The following is a 14,815-nucleotide window of genomic DNA, read 5'->3' on the forward strand; positions in this document are numbered from 1 at the left end:
GAAGTGCTCCCAGTGACGCTGCAATCTAGTTTAGTTTGTGGGTCTGAAAACCAGGAATGCTGCTGAATGCTTCATCTTTAAAAGTGCCTACTGTTTTTATTAGGGAGCTGTTGATGTAGTTGGAGGCTAATTTGTACAGCTGTTACCAACACCGCTTTAATGGCAACGTTGGCAATTCAGTCGGGGTGAGGTTAAATGCGTGTCGTGTTATGTGTGTGCGCTCTCTCCGAGCACGCACGCACACACACAGAAGCAATTGGAGCAGTGTCTGCTAATGAGAGGTCTTTATCATGCACAACACAAACTTTAATATGTGCACATGGTTGAATATTTATTCCTTTTAAAGTTGATAATGCCGTTTAAATGTGTGTTTAAGAAAGCTGAATCCTACTGTCTTCAGTGTTTATTTGTTTAAACTTGAGACTTGTAATATTTGTTATCATTGTCATTTTTTCATGTAAATTGAGGGCGCAAAAGCTGTATCGGCCACAAATATCGGCCCAAGTAAAATTGGCCATCAGCTAAGGGTGATGGAAAAAAATTGGTATCGGCCCCAAAAAAAACATATTGGTTGATCCCTAATGTTGACATTTACGCTTTACTTCACATGCCCCATTGACTATTCTGTTTGAATATAGCGCATGTAGACAAGAAATTGGAATATTCCTTTCCATGTATCCTTGTATGAGAGGCAGACTGCTGTCGATGTGGCTAAATTTTTCTTTTTATATTTATTGATTTACTTTAGGTGTTACCTCAGCAAGTGCCGGAATTTTACTGTTCAGTTAACGCTAATGTCTTAAAATATTCTGTAAAGCTGACCACAATGCCCATCAAACAATGCATTGAATGATGTGGAGGATTGTTGACATTTAAATTCATTCGTACTTTTCTTAACATTAAATTACTAAAGGAGTGTATTTCCACCATATACACACTATAAATATAAACAGTTATAATGTCCACTCTTATTGCGATTCCAACTGATGGAATAGCTGTATCTTCCAGCACAAGACATGTGCTCTTTGTTGAGCTGGTAAGTTCAAAGTAGTCCACAGGTTAAAATGAACTCTCAGAACAAACAAGGAAATTGCTGAGTCTTTGTAGCAATGTTGTTGGGTCTAAGTTGAGAGCCGACCAGTCGGCAGCATTACCTAGGGAGTAGCTTAAGGCGTTGTGAGTGATACTGAGATGCCTATAGTGAGGCGTTGTGTTATTCTACCAGAAATGTAGTACTTTGTGTTAGCTGCCACAATAACAATATCACCGTTGCTTGGTTAATACAGATCAGTTGTGTAAATGGAATGCTGTTGCCGTTTTTTGAACCAAAGTTGGCTGCAGTGGAAGAGGAGTTTCTCTGACAGCGATGCCTGTAGCTTTACTCTCATGAGCACAGCTGCCAGAGTTTGGGGGTCATGTTCTTGTCACTGCAGCAGCTCGTCATATTGGTTGCCCTGTGTGTGGCGCCAAGACCTGAGGGAATGTGATGACCTCTGTGAGCTCTTTGTGTCTGTGTGTGGTGACAATCCTTGCATTGCAGATGACAAAAACACGATTGTTGAAGGGAAAATCAATGGCTCACATTTGCGTCTATTGATCACTTTGTACGTTTGATTTGGGGAAGAGCCCATGTGTTTGCTGTTGAACAAAAGACAGGAGGACTTTGGGTCATTTTTGGCCTGGTGTTCTGCCATGCCATATAGATATACATTTTTAGACCAACAATTGTTGAATTTGTGGGGGTGCCAATGCTGCATCGTGACTATGCGAGGATCCACTGTACCTTGCAGGAGTGTCAGCCTTGTCATTTATCGACTGATAAACTTGTAGTGCTGAATGGGATTGTATTTCCATGTGTGCCTTATTCTGCTGCTGCTTGGACTTTGGAAATGCTGATGGACTGAGAACATGATCTACTGTATGCTCGCTTCTTCAGCACAAAGGCATAAAAATAACCACAGATAGGAGAGCAAGAGGGTGGAGTCAAGCGAACGGAAGAGAATCCATCTGAGGTGGACAGTAAGTCTCAGTAAGGTTTCAGGTGAATCAGCTACACAACACATGTGGGAGTAGTGTGTGTTGAATATAAGTGCAGCGAGAAGTACTCAAGATCGCTTGATTGGAGCATGTGTGTACATGTGTGATGGAGTGCATGTGTCTTCAGCTGGGGTCGCTACCTCCAAGTCAGCATGAAAGGAGCAGTACAAAGAGGACACGGCTCTGCTGGATGGCTTGGGTAAACCTCCATATTTGTTGTTATTGTTTGTTAGATGTTTTGCTAAATTGCATTAGATGGGGTGTGACTGCATGCCATAATGTTGTATGGACAGTTTTAAGGTCCATTCACTTCATTTTGTGTACAGTAAGGAAACAAAATGCTGACATTTTGTGATTTTCGACCAATGCTAGCACATTGCTTATGCCTTGTCCATTTGGAAAGGCCCAAGTGTTCCCAAACAGGAGACGGAAGAGGGTCCCCAGGATAGGGGTTCCCCTTGGCACTATGACTAGCTATCTGGTCTTTGTCACAAGACTGCAACATATCTGAGGTGGAGGGGCTCGATGATCTTCTGACTTGGCCATTCTAATTTGGCCATTACGCATAATTCTCTGTTTTTGTATGGACAGGTAAAACTGAGCTTTTTGTTGTGCCTCATAAGATTTGTGCAACATCATCTCGTGTTTTTAAACCTTATTTAGAGTACAAGCAAAATTAATGACTTTTGGGTGTTCATTTCATGCAGCAGTAGACTGCTATGCATGCGCCATATAACATGCACAGGTCATTTTAAAGGGTATGTGTGTGTCCTGATTTTAAAGACTATGTACATGTCATTATACCTTGAATAGCTCACTATGTTGTACTTGGGACATGATAAAGTTACATTTATGTTGTTTTAGCACTTAGTCATTGTTACATTCTCACCATGAGTGACACTGTCAAAGCTAATTGTTGCCTTTTGCTTGATTTATTTTTGTTTTTTTGAAGACCTTCAGTGCCTCTGACTATCTAGTTACGATGCCATCACCTGTACGGAATTGTAACTACATGCTACACGAGCCACACAGACAACGCAATTATAATGTGTTTGTGAGGGGAACCAGAATCGAGGGAGCCAAATCTAAAAAAGAGACAGAAGCAAGTCTTTCTGTGGGAGTCCAAACGTAATCAGGGTGAACTATCCACAAATGAATATATCGGAATCCCTTCATGACCCCCACTAAGTAAAGGTTGGCCTGCACAGTATTTGTAGTAAACACATGATGTGGGGCATACTTCCTTTCCTGCACACATTGTGTACCATATGGGAAATCGGTTCGCCACTGTATTGAACTGAATGCTCATTACATTCCTAATAAGTGATCTTGAAACACATTTATATACGCTAGACACTGAATAATACATGCTCTAACATCGCTGCAATAGGTCTGTGATGGTAGTTACTTTCCAGTAAGTTAATTGATTAGTTTATGGCTTTTGTTCTTAAATGTCAGAACAATGTTATGGTTCTTTGCACTACAGCATATTAGAATCACCATGAGACACGACTGCAGTGACCGCCATTGCACATGCAACTTCACCTCTTTGACAAGTCAAGTCAGGTCAATTCAAGTTTATTTATATAGCCCTTAATCACAAAGAGCCTCAAAGGGCTTAACAAGCAGGCTACAGTAGATAACAGTAGATGATAGACAATAGAAGACATCCCTGATCTAAATCCCCATCAGGGCAGGGAAAAACTCAAAACCCATTAGGGAAAAAGAAACCTTGAGAAGGGACCGCATTAAAAACATATAGGAACCTGATGCTCATGCATAGTTATACAGTATTTGGGTGATCATGTGTACCCTGTTAATCATTAAGGCTGATGCTTAAAACTCTTTCCATTCATTGTTTAATATTACCAGGACCACCAAGGAATGGCAAAAAATACCCATAAAAATTTATTTTACAGCACCGAAAAACAACACTTGATACAGTGTAAAGTAATCATCGTGCACCTTGGATTTCTTTCTTTCTTTTGGCTTTTTCCTGATAACGGAGTCACCAGAGTGGATCTTTTTGATCCGCATACTGATAGCAGTGTAAATTGCTGCTGCCAGTATACCCAACTGTACCAATTGGGCCCAATTAGCCATTTTTTCCTGGCCGGGGTCATGCGACTTGTTTGTGTGAAATTTGGTGTTATCACTGTCACACTCGCTCATACTGGTCACTGGAAGTTCAACAGGGCAAAGATCTCTCTGAGGATGGGAACAAAATAATTGTAGCGCTACTAAACTGAGATGCAGCATCGTGGCCAAGACCACACAGGGCAGGACTCAGGACCCGTGACAGTGGTACATGTATGCTGTACATATGGCATATTATCTGATATTTACCAATACATTATTACTACATTATTACCAATATATGACCTTGTCGTTCAAACACCGCTCCCTCATTCTGTTGAGGTTTGGCCTATTAGTCAAAAAATATTGAAAGACAAGTCATATGTAGAATCCTGGTATCTATGATGTTGCCTTACGTTAACTTGCAGCCATGGATCCTTGCAGCCTGGCATGACATAGTGAAAAAAAAATTCCTGTTCCTTGCGGAAGTGGTACGATTTGGGCATTGAATTTGTCAGTTTCAACCCCCTTCTTAAGTTTAGGTTAGTTTAGGTTAGCTGGGTGGATTGCTCCTGTATGAGGTGACTAGATGGCTCTCATAATATTAAACATCAAAATTATAAAGTCATAGGTCACAGGTTTTCTATGCTCTAACTACGGTAATATTCATTTTATTAATATTGAATCCTACAACGCAGAAATTCACTTCCCGTGGCGGGGTCTGGAACCAATTGACTAAATCGAACTAAACGAAATCGGATCGGGATCTGGTAGGTATTTGCCTTTTTTATTGATCAGAGGACAAATGCTGATTGGTTAGAATATCATATTAACTAACAAAAGTAACATTTGACATTTTCTTATGTTTACATTTTAAAGGGACATGTTTGTAGCATAATGGTTGATATATAGGTGCAGATGGGTGATGGTGACATTTGATTTATCTCGCAGATAAGAATAAAAGATGTCTGGTGCTTTTGTCTCTGGCTGCAGCCGACAAGTCAGATTAGCATCTCATTAGACTGAATTGCTGCAAACATCTGTCATTTCCTAATCCTTTTGTTTTCACTGCAGACTGCTTTTGTTTCCAGACATTTGCATCAGACTTCCAACAGCATTTAATTTTCAGACATTTTAGGAAGTATAAGTTACTGAAACTTTAAATGGAATTTAAAATTTCTTACCTTTAACATGCTTTAACGTGTTGTGGTTTTCTTGTTTTTGAGAGTCTCTTGAGGATTCCATATGAAGTCATGTCGCCAACACCTTAACTGCCCCTTTGGAGTTAAATGGAATATGTCTGTAGTTAAGCATAGAAAACCTGTTTGTGACTTTCTAAATAGGGCTTCAACCATTATTACAGCCCCGTTGACATGAAATAACACCCCTATAGTCATCTTTTCCCTCCTTTACACTTTACACTTCACAGTCTACAGTCTTTGTTTACACCACATTGTGCAACTGCTATGTGCAGCCTATTGGATCACCACAGGGACACAAAAGATGCTTTAAAGGGTAACTGCACATCATTCACAATCCTTATGTGAGACATGAACACATATTTCTAACATGACGCGTCTCTAATCCCTAGTTTCAGCGCATTCACAGATGGAAGAATGGGTACCTAGCTCTCCATTTCACTACAAAGACTCAACAAGATGCTCTTTTGACATCAGCATTTTTACCTGAGGACTGGAGCACACGTCTTGTGCTGGAAGACACAGCCATCCCAATGAGAGCAGACATTTACAGGGCTTCATAGTCGAAATAGGTGTATCCGAATGATAGCATTGTGAGCTAGCTCAGACAGTGCCACTGAGGAAAAGACAGGAAGCAGAACTGGAGATGCGGATGCTGAAGTTCACATTAGGAGTGACTAGGATGGATAGGATCAGGAACTAACCCATGAGAGGGACATTACATGTTAGAGGCCTTGGAGATGAAGTCAGAGAGGCCAGACTGCGATGGTTGGGGCATGTCCAGAGGAGAGATAGTGAATATATTGGTAGAAGGATGCTGTGTTTAGAGCTGCCAGGTAGGAGGCGTATAGGAAGACCAAAGAGGAGGTTTATGGATGTAGTGAAGGAGGACATGAGGGTAGTGAGAGAGAGACAGATGCGGAAGACAGGGTTGGATGGAGGAGCTTGATTTGCTGTGACGACCCCTGAAGGGAAAAGCCCAAAGAGAAAGAAGAAAATAATGCACAGAAAAGGGAAAGAAATATGTGTTCATGTTTCACATAAGGATTGTGACTTACTTAAACTTACTTAACTTTTTTTCCACTCTGTCATGTTCATCATGCCATGGCTGACTCCATGCAGTGTTACAGTAATATAATATAATGTCATCATCATTGTAACCTCGTGGCCAGAATACTTTGTCTTTCAATATTTTTTTACTTTTTAAACCACTGAATAATTAACGATTGGATCAGCTGAAAGAAGGCAAGGAACAGGGAAGACGAGCCTGTGTGTATGTGTGTGTGCGTGCTGTGAAAGAGTTGGTTGTGGCTGTTGTTTTGGTGTTGTTTCAGACGAAAGTAACCTGTTTGTTTTAATAAAGTGACCTCCTCATCATCATCCTTTCAACATTAGTGTAAGCTCTGTCGTAGGGAGACAGAACAGAATGCATGTGTAAAACAGTTGACAAAACAGATCCAGGGTCACTCAGGAGCGGTGCAAAAAACACAGGTTTGGCAATTACACAATAACGTTGTCTGAAATCACAATTTCGATCAGAAAAATCTTTTCAGCCCTATTGCCCAATCACAACAGGCATCAAACAGGTTCACAGAGACAGATGTTCCCTTATAATCAGTTATTGCCCTAAATACTCTCCCACACCTGCCGAGAGTTTTTTTGAGGTGTTAACATGGGCTCCAATATGTCTTTTATATTCCAGTTTGGCAGACTTGGTGCCCTTCTAAAAGGACTCCCGGCGTTTCTTCATGTGTCAACCATAGCTTTTGAGTAGGAAAGACATGACTCTGCTTTTCAGGATGTAATTGTATACACAAAAATTAATATATTCCTTAACTGGGGGTGCACTCATCGAGGGACTGGGGTATTTGTGATGCTGATCTCTGAGTATGTCCTAATTTGTTGCATGGAAGCAGTCTTGTAGCTCAGGGATCCTCAGGGATAGCGTGTTCAGGCCATATTTTAACCGACCTCATTTTGAGCCCAGCAAACTTATTGGTGGGTAGCATGGGTAAAATATGGTCACTCAGCCACTCAGACGGGGATGTGCCTGTACCATATAGGCCCAAGGCACATTGATATACTATATCTGTTGCATTGCTCCATCTCCTCTGAAATTTGTATTGGACTTCTTTGGTCAGCATAGTTAAAGTCCCACAATGATATAAAGATACTGTTTGGGTGTGCAGGCAGGCTTTTGTTGTTTTTGTTCTACACAGAAAACAGAACATTATCTCGGAAGATAAAATGATCTACCCTTAAGCACAATGACTTCCATGTTAGGGCAGTAGAGTCTTATCAACCACAAGTGCCTGTACCCCAGACTGGTTAATGTAAGTACATGAGCCTCTTCTTGTGTTCTTATTTGAGTCACTTGTACTGTACTTGAGTAGTACTTGACAATTGGCACAAGCTCCACCTCCTCACCATGTATGTATGTGCATTTGAGAGGATGTGGTCTTGGGGGTGTAGTTATGACGGGGCGTGTCTATGCTGGACTATAATGACGACCAAGGTTAAGGAGTTTTTGGTGCCAATCCTAACACGCAGTGTGTGTGGATGAAGAAGGCCGGAATGTGATAGTTCCAGATTGTTGAGTTTAAGAACCAGGTTGTGTGGGATCATGGTATTAAAATCAGAACTAAAATAGAAAAGAATCCTTACATACTGTATGTGGTCCAGATGAGATTGGGCTGAAGTGCATTTGAAATTGCATCATGATGTGGTATCCAATAATTATCTGAAAACTCATGATTACAATAGGGTCGACTGGGCGATAATTATTAAGGAGTTTGGCTGATGTTTTGGATGGATTTGAGACAAGTGGGAACTGTCACCTGTGTCAGGGAGAGGTTTCCGGTGATAATATGATGACACTTTGACATACAGGGAAAAAACATAGGACGATCCCTTTCGCTCTGAAATTTTATGTCAAAGGTGGTTGACAATGTAGGCTGATGCTGACCTAAGCAGTCACTTTTTAACTAAAACCAGAGAAGCACTCAGAGAGCGCAGACCCCAGCCAAGCGCCATAGCTCCCCGGATATTGTGATTGACACCGGAATAATGATCGTACATTTTTTTCCTATATTCAGAACTTTTCAAGTTATTTTAAACACAAACAAGCAGACAAATGATAAACTGATAAATGCTGGCAAAAATGCTGGCAAAAATGTTGGCATAACCTAATAATGATAACACGGTGGACTGGTATTTGAGTTGTTTTATATCAAAGCGGATTTCACTTTGTAATGATTTCATTGGCGAGTTTCATGGAAATTGCAGTCTGTGATAATTGCGCAGCACAGCATGGAGGCTATGTTTGTTTGTGTTCAAAATAACTTGAAACATTGAAACATCTCAATGGATTTGGATGAAATTTTCAGGAATTGTCGTAAATGGGATATGGAAGAACTGATTAAATTTTGGGTGTGATCCAGACCACTATCTGGATCCAGGATTCTTTAACATTGTGAGATAGGACCATATTTGTCATTTGTGAACTCTAACAGAACTCTAACAGCACAAAAAATGTCCTCAGAACTTGGAAAAAAAATAGAACAAATCTCGCTGTACATCCGGTTTTGGTGTAAATCACAATGTGGGCGGAACTATGGCACTAAGGTCTGCACTCTCTGAGTGCTTTTCTAGTTATGAAGACACATCAAGCAAAACAATTGATGGAATATAATTGTATTTACAATCCATTTTTGCTTCTCTCCATCAGAGAACTGATGCTCTTTCCCAACCCCTCTTCTTCTTCCTCGCTGCACAGTGTCAGAATAATGATGGCAGTGTATTCATCACAGAACTCTACCCGCCAGTTTAGGGATTAGAAATAAATCATGAGAATGGGCACGAACGTGGACGTATTTGATAACTGCAACCCTCTGGTTTATAAATATATATGTATATATATATGTATATATATATATATATATATATATATATATAAATATATATATATAGTACACATTGAAAGTACTAATTGAATGAACTTTTAAATTCATTGGCAAATTGTTGGTCAATGAATATATTTTCTTTCATATTTTTTCTCTAAGAACAGGATTTCTTTTTCAGAAAACACATCTCACGACAAAAATATAATAACAAATGGCAGCGTTTCACCCGCATGTTTACATAACAGACCAGTCCACAAACTCAAAAACTGGAGGGCTGGTTCATAAGGTGGCAAGAGTCTGACAGCAGACACAGGAGGAAGACTTTGTCATCATAATGTTTCACCAGATGGGCATTGGGCTGTGTGGCTGTGCAGTCGTCGGTGGAAAGGATCAACAGCGGGGGGAGCACACAGCCCTGAGGGGAGCCAGTTCAGGTTTATAGCATGTCGAAGAAGATGTTGTTGACGTACACTTTCTGTGACCTGTGGATGGGAAAATCTAGAAGCCATAGGAAAAGCTAGCCCCGGCGGAAGGAGGAGGAGAGGTTTTTTTTTGTCAAGGATGTGAGGATGGAGAGTTCTGAATGCTGAAGAGAAATAAGAATTATTTATGATGGATTACCATGTATCCATTTTCAAGGGCTTGAAAATTCATTATCATTATCATTATTATCATTAATGACACCATAGCAGAATTACTATTGCAACAATATTATCGGTAGGTAAAACTAACCTCTCTCGTGATGTCTAAACCCAGCTCACGTTCGTTGTCTGAACTCACTGTGTGGAAAAAATATTGGGATATGAACATACATGTATCTGGTTATGCGTTTTGCTCCATATCTCCCAGTCATAGTGAATAGTTAGCATGACCAAAACTTGGCTGTAGGGAAACAGGAACCAGAGGAAAACGAAGATGGGTAACTCTCAAAGCTTGTCAAGTGTTTCATGAAGTGTTGAGGAATACTAAGGGTTCCTGCTACAGCCGTGTGCTTAAAATAAACCAATAATTGCCAAGCGGCTGCAGATGTGCCTTGTTGTACAGCCTCTTGCTAGAAATTTGGGCATTATAAACCATGCCATATTCTGGGACAGATGACAAATAAGTCCCTTGCACCAGTCTCCCTCAGAAACATGCCAGTAAATGATTTGAAACACTTACTAAAATTATATTGTGCAGAAGTCACAGGTCACATGTTATTTCCAAACACACAAACGACTATAAGGATGTTGAACTGTCTCGTGATGTGGGTTTAAACAATGTTGAGTTCAATGGAGACTCTAAATTGACCACTGGTGTGAACGTGACTGTGAATTGTTGTTTGTGTTTGTATGTATGTGTCCTGTGATTGACTGGTGACCAAGTCCATGGTGTACTCTGCCTCTCAGCCAAAATCAGCTGGTATTGACTCCTGTTCACCTGTGACTTTGATCAGGATAGGCATTAGAAAATGACTCAATGGATGAATATAGCATTGTGCATGTGTAAATTAAAAAGCAAATTTTCTTGCTCCTGCAGGTCCTAAAGCCAGTGGTTAGTCCTGAGGTCAACCAAGGCCAGGGCAACAGGAGACTCATTAACTTTTCCCTGTCAGGTTAGAAAATCAACATCTATTGTACCTCTCCACTTGCATTCACTGACCCTCAAAACGATGTGAGTAATACACATTTTCCATACCGGAACCATCATTTGACCTCCAACGTCACACATTGGCATGTTGAAGACCAAATCAGCACATTTATTTAAACATCAATGCAATTGATCTGGATCTATTTATTAGTAGTTCAGATTAGGCCTGTGTAATGATGAACATTTTTTATCTATTTTTTAATCTATTTTATTTTTTAATTTATGGGAGCATTTACATAACCTCAAACGGTGTACACAGAGGCCGACCTGTTTTGTCGTTTATTAGTAAAGCCACCGGAGAGTACATGGTTTAAGAGGTCACAAAGAGGTAAAATTGGTCAATTTACATTTGCTGGGATTGGAGATCACACACAGTGTGAAGCAGGCCCGTGGATTCATTCCCAGTAGCCAGAGATACACACTTGAACCTTGAACCTTGAACCCGACAGGCCCTGATGCAGACCACCCCCACCACAGTAAACACTAAAAAGGCTACATTAGGCTATGGGGTGTTGCTCGTTGTTTTTCAGTCTCAAATACGAACTGAGTCTAATACCTTTTCTCATCTTCACAAAATTGCATTAATCTATGTTACCTTCTACCTGCAGACCTCCAAGCAGTTGGTTTAAAGAAGGGGATGTTCTTCAATCCAGACCCATACCTCAAGCTTTCCATCCAGCCTGGAAAGCACAGCATCTTCCCCATGTTGCCACACCATGGTCAGGAGAAACGCTCTGGCATTGTCTGCAACACAATCAACCCGAAATGGAATTCAGAGGTATACACACACACACACACACACACACATTTAGCACCATCTGTGCTCATCATCATAACTGCCAAATGCAGTCTTCTTAAAATCATGTTCAATGATCATAGATGTAAGAGTGGAGAACATTTGGAGTACATTTGGCTGAATGCGTTTAGATTTTCACCAATGCACTAAGATCTTTTGAGAAGAACCAGTTGAGGTGGCTTCTCATCCAGATGCCTCCTGGATGCCTCCATGGTAAGATGTTCTGAGCAAGACACACTGCGAGGAGGCTTCAGGGTCGACCTTGGAGGGATTGTGTCTCACGATTGGCCTGCGAACTCCTTGGTATCCCCCCAGTGAAACTGGAAGAGGTGGTCTGGGCTTTCTTACTGAGATTGCTGCCCCCATGACCGGCACCCAGATCAGCAGAAGAAAATTGATAGACAGTCAAAGTCGGCTGTGATAGGCTCCAGCATACCCCATCGACCCTGTCTTTAAAAAACAGTATATATTCTGTTCTTGTTAAACATTTTCAATCATTGAAATTGCTACTTGAAATGTTTGTTTCGAGGTAAATATCCCCCTTCTGTATTTCTCCTAGTCTCATTCTTCTCTCTCCAGTCCTCCACCACTGAAGCTATATATCACAGCTGTTCCTCCACAGATGCACCCTTTTAATGCAACAACACATTCATCCTTTTTCATGCAGCTGTCTCCTCCCTCCCGGTTCATACTTGTAAATTATTCACTCCTTTTCATCCTGCTCCTGTATCACTGTGCAAAAGCTGCATCACAGAGTCTTCACCACCTCCACTGGGTTACTCCACTTTTTCCACAAGGTATATAATTTAAAACAGAGATGGCAACTTCTGTGATGAAGGGGACGTATCACTGTCCTTGACCACAGGCCGGGCGACCCATCATATACATACAACAAAATATGCTGTGAAACGAGTTACTGAATTAAATAACTGTTTAGGAGAGTTTGGAGTGGGAAGAGGGAGCCAGGGTAGTCTACTGGTGCCTCAACACAGTAGCATAATCCAGGCTTCACACACCCACACCAGGTATGTGCCCCCCCTGCTGGTGGACAGTAGTAATTCATTCATTCGTTCGTTCACTCCAGGGCTGGGTTAAAGACTATATTTAGCCCACAGGCTGCCAGTTCCCCATGTCAGATATAAAATGTAAACAATTTTGTCATGGAGTTCTTACCCGTGTCCCTTCAATGTTGTTTGCCCGTAATATGAACTCATGCAGCATCACAGACCACACAAAAACTCACTTAGCCAGCTACACCAGATGAGCTAAACCAGGGGTGGGCAAACTACGGCCCGGGGGCCACATCTGGCCCGCCAAGTGTTTGAATATGGCCCGCCCAATCTTTCCAAAGTATTTCATTTAAACTCAACATACAACCTGGCATCATGGCCTGAGCCAACCTTTTGATGGTTTTATCAATTTCGTTTTTTGACATGGTCTGTTGTTTACAAAGTGCTCCTGAAAAAAGGGACACAAGCACATAATAATAATAATTATTATTATAATTATTATTAGAACTATTATGATTATTATAATTATTATATTAATGCTAATTATTATATTAATTATATTTAATATTATTGTTATATTTGCATATTTTACATAATAATAATATAATAATTATTATTTTAATTTTATTGTAATTATTATAATATTTTATTATTTTTAAAATATTTAAATATAAATATAAAATAATAAATAATAACAGCAGATTGCATGACAATTTTACAGATACAATAATACCAGGTGGACTGTTACGTGTAAAATATATAGTCTGCCCCCCCCCCTAAATTTTGTCATATCAATGCGGCCCGCGAGTCAAAAAGTTTGCCCACCCCTGAGCTAAACTAATATTATTGCCTACTTAATGACCACAATAATGCAAGTTCCTCTCACATCCAATGATTCTGAGCAATGTAATTGTGTTGTGCTGAAAGCATTCACACATATGTCCATTGTTGTCCATTTACATCTATTTATTATGTGAATGTGAAAACTTTGAATGACAGATAGAATAGAATGACAAAGCCTAATACCCACATAATATTAACAACTATTTAAAGAGCAGTGCCGCAAAGGATTATGGGAGATAGCACTAAACTTATTTGGCATATCCTACTGCTAGCCTGATTGTGGGAAATTAGTCAAAGTTGTATAGCAGCTGGTAGAGTGCTTGGATCCAGACCCAGAGATAGTTGGTTCAATACCTGATTTGAGCTCAAACTACCAACTTACTTTCATTCTATGTTTTCCACAGCATTTCAGTCAAGCTTCAGTTTCCAAACAGCCCCTGTTCATTCTCAAGTTCAATTTTCGTGTGTCAGTTTTGCTTCAGGTTTTAGACATTTTGGACATCATTATCAAGCACTTTTCTGTTTTTCTCCAGAGGTTTAACTTTTTGTCGCTACCCACTGATGTGCTTGAGATTGAGGTGAAGGACAAGTTTGCCAAGAGTCGCCCTATCATCAAACGCTTCCTGGGGAAGCTGTCTGTTCCTGTCCAGAGGCTGCTGGAAAAACATGCCATCGGGTAAAACTCAACAACAATAACAACAAAGAAAATAATGTGTTGCTGGTGTTGTTTATGGAATAGGGATGTCATAGTTGATCAAATACTTTACTGCAGTTACACTGGAAGCACCAAAGCTTAACACAAATCAAACCAATTCACTGTACAGGAAAGTAAAGTATTCTTATTGGTCCCTTGAATGCAGGGGTTTCCAAACATTTTCCAGCGAGGAACACATCGTGGAAAATGAAAGGATGCAAGAGCCACTGTGATATTTAAGTATATATGTACATATATAAGGTATTATGAAAAAAGAAATGCTTCTCAGCTTTGATTAATTTTTAGTACATTTTCAGTATATTAGTAAATTTTTTCTTTAATATTTCAACTCTATTTCAACAAATTATTGGAATTATTAATTATTTGAAGTTTGTTTTCATAAGTTGCAGTGTATTTTTCTTGTTAGAATAAAACTTTTTTCTCTTAATATTTTGACTTTGTTCTTGTAAAAGGAACGCGCTTTGTCTCATATTGCTGGAAGAATCAAAACTAGTCTGTAAAACCTCAATGGTTTCTATTTGACAGCTTGAAACAGGCTAAACCAGTGCTTCTCAAATAGTGGGGCGGGTCCCCCTGGGGGATGTGAGAGACTTTCATTTCTACGTAGG

At 40.1% G+C, this 14,815-nt stretch overlaps 1 protein-coding gene across 3 annotated transcripts in view; it reads left to right on the forward strand.

Moving 5' to 3' along the window:
• Positions 1 to 14,815, forward strand: part of hecw1a (HECT, C2 and WW domain containing E3 ubiquitin protein ligase 1a) — a 47,279-nt gene that overhangs the window by 14,234 nt on the left and 18,230 nt on the right. For all 3 annotated transcript variants that reach the window (XM_058060044.2, XM_058060046.2, XM_058060045.2), the window contains 3 exons: positions 10,733 to 10,808; positions 11,452 to 11,621; positions 14,026 to 14,168. In XM_058060044.2, the coding sequence (XP_057916027.2) occupies positions 10,733 to 10,808; positions 11,452 to 11,621; positions 14,026 to 14,168 (389 nt within the window). The remainder of the gene's footprint in view (positions 1 to 10,732; positions 10,809 to 11,451; positions 11,622 to 14,025; positions 14,169 to 14,815) is intronic.

The sequence above is a fragment of the Doryrhamphus excisus genome, linkage group LG5, assembly GCF_037039965.1.
Source record: "Doryrhamphus excisus strain RoL-2023G ecotype Guam linkage group LG5, RoL_Dexc_Guam_v1.1, whole genome shotgun sequence".
NCBI classification, from domain to species: Eukaryota; Metazoa; Chordata; class Actinopteri; order Syngnathiformes; family Syngnathidae; genus Doryrhamphus; species Doryrhamphus excisus.